This window comes from Haliotis rubra, unplaced genomic scaffold, assembly GCF_003918875.1.
Source record: "Haliotis rubra isolate DU_JTF1 unplaced genomic scaffold, ASM391887v1 Scf14, whole genome shotgun sequence".
In the NCBI taxonomy this organism is placed as follows: Eukaryota; Metazoa; Mollusca; class Gastropoda; order Lepetellida; family Haliotidae; genus Haliotis; species Haliotis rubra.
The window spans coordinates 2,670,098-2,680,842 of NW_025765336.1; the positions used below are offsets into that span (position 1 = coordinate 2,670,098).

The following is a 10,745-nucleotide window of genomic DNA, read 5'->3' on the forward strand; positions in this document are numbered from 1 at the left end:
GTTTTCAGATTGGTTGCTTTTCTGCATTTTCAATAGTCACACATAGGTTGACATCCAAAATATCAAATGAGTGCGAGTGAGTGAGTTTAGTTTTACGTCACACTCAGCAATATTCCAGTTATATGGCGGCAGTCTGTAAATAATCAAGTCTGGACCAGACAATCCAGTGATCAACAGCATGTGCATAAATCTATGCAATTGGGAATTCTAACCCGGATCTTCAAGGGTCCAAATATAGTGATGATATAACGGAATGCCATTTCAAAAACTGACATAACATGAAAATGTCCAAAACCCATTTGTCTCCAGCCTTCGTTTTGAACAATCAACCATCTATGAGCAGTCTATTCTATTAGACCACTAGATCATAGAGAACTAAACTGACAGACAAACATGTAATGGTTTTGAGTTCTCATGAACAACACCTTTAAAGTGGAGTCCTTGAACTTGAGGCTACAGATACCATAGTATCTCAAGTACTTAACTGCCTTTGATAAAGTAGGCTAAAATGATCGATAATCATAAATATCGTCGACAGGAAAAATCATTAATGATGATCAATATGAAAATTGTGTTATCGATAATATAATACAGTAACTTTTGTGCTGGAAAAAGTTTTAATTTAGTCGCACAAAATACAAAGTTCGGTCTTTATTCATGCGCTGCTTCTAGATTATGTTCAGGATGCTGTTTTGTTAGTAATCCATGCATAAACATGTCACCACTCACCCAGAGGCCCAGATAAGCTGCGTATCCGGGTAAAATACGCATAAAAAATTGCCAATTACGCATTGAAAAAATAATTGTTGCGTACCAATTATGCATTTAAAATGTTAGATACGCAAAATGTTTAAAACAAATGCGTACAGAATATATTTATAAAAATCGCTTGCGTAATGAAAAAGACATCGATTGCTATCAAGTTGTACTGTTAGTATAGGACAAGTGTTGTACTGTCAGTATAATATGAGTGATTTTTATGAAATCATTTTCATTATATTTAAGTTGGCTTTGATTAGGTATGACATAAGGCAGAACATACCTGCTTAGTAAACTTACTCAATGACATAATACTTAGGTGAGTAAAATGACTGAAATACCCACACATTTGAAAGCAGTGGGTAACGGAAAATGAAATACCCACTCAACATTCATAAGACCCACTCCAAAACAATACAGTGGGTACAGTACCCACATAAGCTAAACCTTATCTGGAGCTCTGCTTACCAGTGATGTAAAATATATTAATTTCTTTCAGACTTTTTGGGGCATTTTTGTTACTTCTCCGATGTTTATTGATAATCGATCCATATTTAGTGAACAATTATTACTCTCTATGATCAATAACGACAGCCAGTTCTACCTTTTGAGCTTAACAATTAACCTGGATTTCAAAGACAAAACTGCCTTGTTGACATGTAAAGAATACAATAAAGTCACCATAATGAAAATATATACATTTCTATTAAACATGAAATGTACCAAATCACAAGAGATATAAATCAACAAGCTCATAAGGAATTAGAAAAATCCCATGATGATTAATAACAAAGTAAGAAACCAACAATAACAGGCCTACAAGATTCACTTCATGTGTACATCAAAGGCAAAACATATAATTTATCAGCAGGATGGTACCAGAGAAAAATTGAAATTGAAAAGCATCTCAAAGTTGCTTTTCCCAAAGCCACAACCCATTTCGCAAACACAATCAAAGGGAGACAACTCTATGGGAAACCCAAATGCATTCTTCTAATACTAAAGTACTGTCGGAAATCGAAAAAACTGTATTTTCTCATTTACCTCTACAATATATGTAGTTGATATGTGCATGTGTGAAATATCTGTTAAACTAAGTTCAGCCTAACTACAATGTCAGTGGTAGGGACATAGGAAACGTAGAAAAAGGACTTTACTGAGGATAGGTTAGTGCAGAAATGAGCAATGCGGATTTTTCTTCTATGTCCAAAACGATTTATTTGGAACAGACCATGGCTTTATGCAAATTAGTGTGTGACGATATTGTATTACAAATGACACTTTTTAAATGCCCAATTTGAAATTAGACGTAGCTGCATTATAAACGATAGCTGGCATAAAATATAATAACTTTCATGCTGTAACTGTCAAGGATGTAGCTACCATGGAGTCTCACTGTCACTATGAAAAGAAACAGATAGGACGGTTCGTCTCAAAAGCAAAACCTGGACGGGTGTCGCAGATGATCGTTGGGGTCGGGCTGGGGGATAGAGATACCAGCTAAGAAAAGATAATCCTTTAGGGCAATTATACTGAGGAAGTACACGGTATGTCATAACAATTTACAAATAATATCCAGTCCTGTCGATCTTCACGATTGGGTGGTCATGTCACCTATATATTTTGAGACATTTAATACGATGCGTTTCTATGGTTATCAGGTTTCATACTCTTTTACATATCTCACATATAACTTCATGAAAGAAAGACACGTAAGATGTTAATCAATAGATGAGGCATAGTCAACACACATGAAAAAGCATAAAATATCTTTGAGATGACTCCTTGTGCCTGTATGCAGCACATGCATTTCATGCCAGGTGAGTCGACGGTCCTTAGTCACACCTGGCTGAGCAACCTAACTGCCATCTATAGTCTGATCTATTGTTTTCAACAGCTATTCGTACTTTTTCTAAGTTTTGCCCGATTTTACGAGTAAAAATGCTTTTCTGGATATCCTATTACACATCTCACTGCATGCCAAGTTAGGCCAAAGTGGGTTATTTCGACATATGCTATTTGCAGTTGTGTAAATTTTAGGGATATAGCTTAACAGCCTAAAAACAGTTTTTTTTCTATTTCCGACAGTACTTTAGCTACTGATTTCTATCCATCGATCAGTGCCTCTGAATCAATAAACCACGTAACATCTGGTTTCACTCCAAGGATGGGATACTCAACCTTGGAACCTTCGGCATCCTCTAACTGTTTCAAAATTTGCCGCTTCCCTTTCCCAGTCACAAATACCGATATCTGTTTAGCCTTGTTGATGACTGGTAATGTTAGAGTCATCCTCTGAGTTTCAAAAGAATCTTCCGGCCCATATGCATAAGCCGTAAACTGCCTTATCGCACTCAGGCTCAGGTCATTTGGGAAAAGAGACGCTGTGTGACCATCAGCTCCGAGGCCTAAAACAATGTAGTCAAATCTTTTATCACTAATTTGATCTTTGATCAAGTCTTGATACAGCTGTAAACCATTATCATTGGCACTGCACAACTTGCCTGTTATTTCTACTGGCATTGGATGAATAGTGAAATAGGGTAGGAATTCTGCAGAAAAGTTCATTGTTGCACGTGCAGTATGAGGCCGGGCGTTGTCTGGTTGAAAAATCTGTGTCTGTTGGTCAATAATCGGGAGAAGGTGAGGCAATATATTTCAAAAGATATTCTTCAATTGTACCAAAATTGGAATCTTTATCCGTGGCAGGAACACATCTTTCATCTACTTGCCAAATATGTACATACCGCCAAGGAATATCGGCAAAGTGTTGTGCCAGGGTTTCAAATAGAATAATTGGACTTTTACCCCTGAAAATGCAATATGGTTTCTTTTTGACAGAGTTTAGAACAATATGTACATACCGCCAAGGAATATCGGCCCAGGGTTTCAAATCTTTAGTGTTTTTTGGATCGAGTGAGCTATGTCTTCAGCTAAGAGGAAAGCAAGCCGCTGCCGATCAGTAGTGATTAACTTGTTACCAAGAAACGACGAAGGAGTCTGTCCAAACGTTTCATTTTGTATTGGTGCTTCTCCATTTACCATGGTAGCCGAATCAGAAATATTTTCAGTATATTCCAGTTTGTTATTTGTCACTCTAATGGACAATTTTCCATCTTTGTCACCTGCATTGTAAATCTTTGGGGGATGTATAGAAGACAATGAACTCACATCAGTCCAAATATCCCAAAGCGACAGCAAATGATTTGTCCCAATAAAACTGTCCTTAATACCAAGATACAAATCTTCTATCAAAACAGTATAGGCAGCAGGGTCTCTATGAGGGATTCCAATAAACAAATCCTCACTTTTCTGCCCAAATAATTCAGACGGCACTGTTACAGAGGACTGGTCAGAGACCCCTTGTGGCCAAACAGGCTGACCAATAGACTTGGACAGTAAGATCGCAGGTGTCTTCAACTCACCATGTCCTATGTAAAAGATCAGTTGTTGTAAATTCTTGTCCCTGCAATTATTAACACAGACAGTATTTCTCTTGAAAACAACTCTGACATAACCAGATCGTTCATCAAGCTTCTTTCCACCAGCAAGAATAAATGGCACACCGTCCCATCTCGGTGAATGTACCTTTAACATCACCGCTGCAAATGTGGGTGTAAATTTAGACTTTTCAAGATCGGCCTGTTCCTTTTCGGCATCTTTGAGATAATCGGAGAACTGACCAAGAAGAGTGGAAGACATTTTGGCTGGCTCTATCTGTTTGAGAAGTCTCAGTTTGTTGACTTTGATGTCGACGGATGATGATGAATTTTGGGGAATCTCCATGGCAAGGATTGTGAGAAGTTCTGTGAGGTGGTTCTGGAAGACATCTCGCATGACGCCAGTCTGATCATAGAAGTCAATCCTGCCTGGAATTGTAACAAGAATCATAAAAATCTGGTAAGACTGACAGAAAGTGAGTGAGTGAGTGAGTGAGTTTATATGACTCAAGACAAGTGTCATTGACTTAGATAACCTGAAGCGGCTGGTTGGTTTGTTGTTTTACGCCGCACTCAGCAGTATTATATTAGCAGCTATATGACGGTCTGTAAATGAACGAGTCTGGACCAGACAATCTATTGATCAACAGCATGAGCATCAATCTGCTCAATTGGAATATGATGAAATATGTTAACCTGAAGTGATCAACAAAACATATTAAAAGATATCTCTCATATGAGGAGAGCTCTGGCATCTTTTCGATAAATTGCAAACATTCTGCAAAATAGAGTAAGTTTAGTTTTATGCCGCTTTTAGAAATGTTCCAGCAATATCGTGATGGGGGGACACTAGAAGTAGAAATGAGTTCACATGATATTTGTCTCAGCTCCCACTTGTGAAAACAGCTCATCACCTGTATGAATATCTAGCAGTAAGTGAGTGAGCGAGTGAGTGTAGTTTTATGCCGCATTCAGCAATATTTCAGCTAAATGGTGGCGGTCTGTAAGTAATCTAGTCTGGACCAGACAATCCAGTGATCAACAGCATGAGCATCGACCTGCGCCAATTGGGAACCGATGATGTGTCAACCACGTCAGCGAGCCTGCCCTCCCGATCCTGTTAGTCGCCTCTTACGACAAGCATGGGTTACTGAAGATCAATATTCTAACACAGACCTTCATAGGTCTCTAGCAGTAAGACAAAAATAGAAGCAATAAATGACGTAATGGATCCATGACCTCTGTAGTGTCCAGACAATTACCTTGAACTCCAATCGTTTCCTTCATAAATATTTCTACCTGCTCAACATGGTCCTTGTTTAGCAAAGCTTTCATGTGGTCGTTTTGTTTCCTAAGGAAAGAAATACATAAAAAGATAAAATATATATATTCAAGAAAATAATACAATTAGTGTTGTTTTTTCTGCATATCACAGGATCTGGCTGTATGACAGCGGTCTGTACATAGTGAAATTTGGATTAGACAATCCAATGACCCATGCAGTGAGTGACTATGGTTCTACACCGCTTTTAGCAATATTCCAGCAATATTCCAGCAATATTACGATGCAGGACACCAGAAATAGGCTTCACATATTGTACCCCAGTGGGGAATCAAACCCAGGTCTTCGGCGTGATGAGCAGATGCTCTAACCCCTCAGCTACCCCACCGCCCCCGTCCATGAAGTCAGGGTACGAAAACATGTTCTCAAGCAAATCACCAAGCATGACCAACTTTATGATAATAGTGATTGAGTCCAGACAACACAATCCAGTGATCGACATCACAAGCATCTATCTATCTATCTTGACAGATTCTAGGACTTCAGTCCTGCCCCACAACGAAGCACGTGGTACATGTGGTCTCCCATTAGGCAAGTGAGTTTCTTCAAAATTGCCTTTGTTCTCCCAGCAAAAAATGGGTACGCAGTGGAATAAGTCATGTGACTATTAACCTTCTAGCATCTCACAGGCAGTTTGGATTATCTGGGGTAATAACTCAGCGCTTCTGAGCAGTGCTACATTATAAATAGCGCTATACAAATGAATAACATCATTATTATTATTTATTATCTATGCAATTGGGTTGAAATGACAAACCTCATCACATTGGGTTGCCTCTTAAAAGTTACATACAGCATACTGGTAGGTTGCTGGGGAAATTTTCTAATTTTAAAACTTAGTGATCGAGGGTGACCTTAAAAAGTATAGTCATGGCCCTGTAGCTTTTTGTAGGAAGAATGTCCACATGATATTGTGTGAACTTATACACAGGTCTTAAATCAAACAGCATTCCCAACCTAAGAAAATATAATCAGATGGCAAAAAAGAAAACAAACCAAAGTTTACTTTTACGCCGCTTTTAGCAATATTCCAGCAGTATCACGGTGGCGGACACTGGGAATGGGCTTCTCATATTATACCCATGTGGGAAATCGAACCTGGGTCTTAGGCGTCACAAACGAACGCTCTAACATATCCAATCCAGGCAGGATAGTGGTCAACAGTCTTACATGTTTAATTTGACAGTAAATGGTCACTGGTTATTGTCATGATGAATAGACACTGTCCTCATGGTCAAAACACAGCAAAGAATGTATTTTGTTTTTGCTTCATTGAATATAATACCTGCTGATTTGTTTTTGTATTCGTTACCCAATATAAATAATTATAATGAGAAGTCTTATAATGCGCTAATCTCCACGCAACAAAGCATGCTCAAAGGGCTAACATCCTGATTATTATTACCCCGGATAACCCATGCTGCCTGTTAGGTGCTAGAAGGTTATAGTCACATGACTTTATCCAGCCGGGTACCCATTTTCTGCTGGGTGGACAGAGGCAGTTTTGAACAAACTCACTTGCCTATCGGGGAGACCACATGTATCACATGTGCTTCGTTGTGGGGCAGGACACTCAGGAGTCAAGTTGTCAAACACGGTCACCCGAGTTCAACATTGCTTAACATTCCACTGATTCGTGACCTGCGCTCTGTGCACAGGACCACACGCCACCACATATTCGTTGCTCAATATTTGTGATGTGTATTATATTCGCCTCATAGTGGAATCATTGCCGCCCTTAGTAAACCAATATTTACTTTCATACTGCTTGTATAATAGTTAGACACATTCGTCTTACTCAGTTTCAATACTTTCAATACTGACTTTGGACTAACTACTTCATATAATGGACCCATAAGGCTAGTTATAATTGGCCTTCAGTAACGCTGGGTTGTCTTATGAGGCAACTAATGGGATCACATGTTCAGGCTTGTTGATTTGCTTAATGCAAGTCATTGTATCCCAATAGATTAATTCTTGCGATGTCAAACAACAGATTGTCTGTTGTAGATTTAATTATTTACATAATAGATGCCACAATAGAGCTGGAAAACAGCGCAGACTGCAAACTTTTTATCCACATGCAATAAATACTTGACGTGATTGATATACCTGAAATTTAGGATTTCTCTAACAACTGTTTTTCCAAGGTAATGGTCAACCCTGTAAGTCTCCTCTTCATTAAATGAATTAGACAGCTCAAGTCCCATTGCTTTAGCAGACTGGCGATCAAGGCCAAAAGGCTTTTCCAAAACAACTTTTTTCGTTCGGCAGTATTTGTTTATATATTTTGCAGCTGATAAGTATCCACTTGATGGAATTGACAAGTAAAATATAACCTCTATGTCAGCATTCAATTTTCCGTTCATAAGATTTTCCCATTTTATTTTCATACCATCACAAAAGGTTTTGTAATGTTCATCTGTTTTCAGTTGAGAATATTTGACTGAATTGATGAAGTCCTCTTTGGATTTTTTACTCGCAGGTCCATCAGTCTTTTCACAAGTAAGTCGTTCATCGAGTACTTTGGATAATATTGGTTCTGTACTTTCTGGGTCTGTTCGCCCAGTCGGGTAGAAGGTGAATGAATTGTGCTCAGTTGTATATTTTGTTACGAGACTATAAAATCCTTGCATGAGATATCTCTTGGACAAATCACCCATACCGCCAATGATGACGATATCGGTGTGTCTATGTTTTGAGTATTTCACTTCAGTGCCCAAACTGAACCGACACACGAATCACACTATTAGAAAGACGATGATTTGCACCGCGCAACTTGACATTTTAATGAAAATAGTTCGAAAATACAAGGCAATATAGCAACAGTATTGTTCAATTTCGTAGTAGTCGGATAATTTGAGCTTGGAACCAAGAACCCATGGAATGAATTTGAGTAAGGTGCAAGTTTTCTTGTTACATGGGGGACGCTATGTTGAAACGCTATATAGAAGACAGCTAGTATTATATAGGAGAAAGAAGAGAAATAATAGTTCAGAAATTTTATTTTTACTGTTAAATTTATGTGTCTTAAATATGACCCGCCTCTCTTAATTAAAATAAGATTTGTTTGTTCTCTAAACCGTGGAAAAATAAATAAGACTTATTTATATAACTTAATAAGCGAATGAGTTGTATTGAATGACAGACAGCGGTGTTCAAATCCAAAAACGAAACACGTACTTATATCCTTCTAAAGTCTATAACAGAAGGAAATAAACAAATACCAACTATCTTGTGTGCATAGATATTAGTATGTCCGTTACAATACTCATATTTATTCATGCATTGAAGAAGGATAACTTTGTACTATTTCACTTCCGAAGATCATTTTCCGTTTTCGCGGTATCTTTCGTCCTTGACCTCCGCTGACCGTAAAATAAAAGAAACCATGGCCTCAAGAAGACTGGGAAAGATTGCCTTAGAAAACTCGGCATTATTTCTGTGTGACATGCAGGAAAAGTTCTGGCCTACTATTCAGTACTTCCCACAAATTATCAATGTAGCAAACAGAATGCTGAACGCTGCCAACACGCTGGAGATGCCGGTCGTGGTCACGGAGCAATATCCTGTAACGGGGGATAAGTTTAATAGTTGCTATGGATATTAGGAAGGGTTGGGCTGGCATTAGTAATTTAGCTGGGGGTATAAATCATACATTTTTGGGGATATGAAACGGATTTTTCTTACCGGTGTTTGCGGGGACATGCGGGTTACGGCTGTCGCAGGTTGTTTGGTTTAGCTTGCCGTTTCGGCACAGCGATTGGTTGCACGCACTGGAAGGTTCCATTCCAAGGGTAGGGGTGTGCTCCTCGCTTAGTGGGACAGGCCCGCTATTGCGTATATAAGGAGCGCGCGACAGGTGTTTGGAGTTGGAGACACCCGAGGATAGGTGAGCCCTTGTTTCGAGACGAAACAGCTTCCCAGTTGCTTTGCGATAAAGTAGAATTTGCTCCGTGACGGACCAGTCCTTGTTTCGAGACGAAACAGTTGACCCCCCCTCTCACGGCGAAGCACTTAGGAGGGTAGCCATAGGTATAGGTGGGTATAGGTATAGGTGGGTGGGGGGGAATAAAGGTATTTAGTTTTTAGGGATATATTTATATAGATATACAGGGTAATGGTTAGGAAGTGGGAAGGACGGGTGGTTTTATAAACTAACTACCGCTGTTAAAGACAGCTGTAGTATGCTAGATTTATCTTAGGTCGGGATTAGGTGGGGATCGTGTTTGTTAATTTAATGTAGATTTTTGTTGAAACTTCCCAGAACTATATTTTGTTATGTTTGGAGTTTGTGTTTTGGGGAAAATAAAATGGTGATATAAATTTTGTCTTATGTCCTGAATCGCAAGGCTGCATCTCGTAACTGGGAAACAGCGTGGAGGAGAATTCTGCTCACGGATTTACGGATTTATACCTGGAGCATACCCTCTTGTGGTAAACATGCCAGTTGAAAGGGAAAAACACAACGCAAAGTATAATCACACATTGAACATGTAGTTTCCACAAGACAGAGCAAACCACGCCTGTTACATTTTGGTGCCGAGACCAGGATGCAGTTTATTTGTGATTAATCATGGACATTTCTAGTTCTGTATTATTCATATACTTGTTGTGAAATGATGCAGATTTGAAGTTTAACAGTTATATTTTGGTTTTATGTAGCTGTTGTATTGTTGGATACTTTGCTTAAAGTTAGTTTGTTTTGGAGTTTCTCAATTTATTGGTAAAACTTTCTTTAGGTAATCGGCATATTTCAATATGGATTTGGACTATGAGATGTTTGGTTTGTCCCCATATATTTTTCAAAATGAGGCTTTTTGTGCGTCTCCTACAGGTGATGAGAATTATGGTATGTCAACTCCGTACGTTCCACCACATAGTGTCGCCTCCCGGTTACTTCGGGTAGATGTAGGTCAGGAGAATGTTAGTCGTTCTCATCCCACTTTCCCCAGTGCTGGAACTGAGAGTGTTCCATCAGCTGGTGTGGGTCGGCATGACCTTAGGTTGGGCCAGGAGAATGTGGGTCGTTCAAACATCAATTCCCCAAGTTTTAGAACTGGGAGTGTTCCATTAACTGGTGTGGGTCGGCATGACCTTGGGTTAGGCCAGGGGTATGTGGGTTGTTCACACATCAATTCCCCCAGTGCTGGAACTGAGAGTGTTCCATTAGCTGGTGCGGGTCGGCATGACCTTGGGTTAGG

At 39.2% G+C, this 10,745-nt stretch overlaps 1 protein-coding gene across 1 annotated transcript; it reads right to left on the reverse strand.

Annotated features, from left to right (window-relative positions):
* Positions 1-2,865: 2,865 nt before the first annotated feature.
* On the reverse strand, positions 2,866-8,276 carry LOC124268791 (GDH/6PGL endoplasmic bifunctional protein-like; the record flags this gene model as incomplete). Its single annotated transcript, XM_046703814.1, has 5 exons — positions 2,866-3,311; positions 3,418-3,569; positions 3,734-4,628; positions 5,462-5,550; positions 7,654-8,276. Coding segments are annotated over 5 exons (2,205 nt in total), but the record flags the coding sequence as incomplete, so codon positions are not given.
* Positions 8,277-10,745: the final 2,469 nt, after the last annotated feature.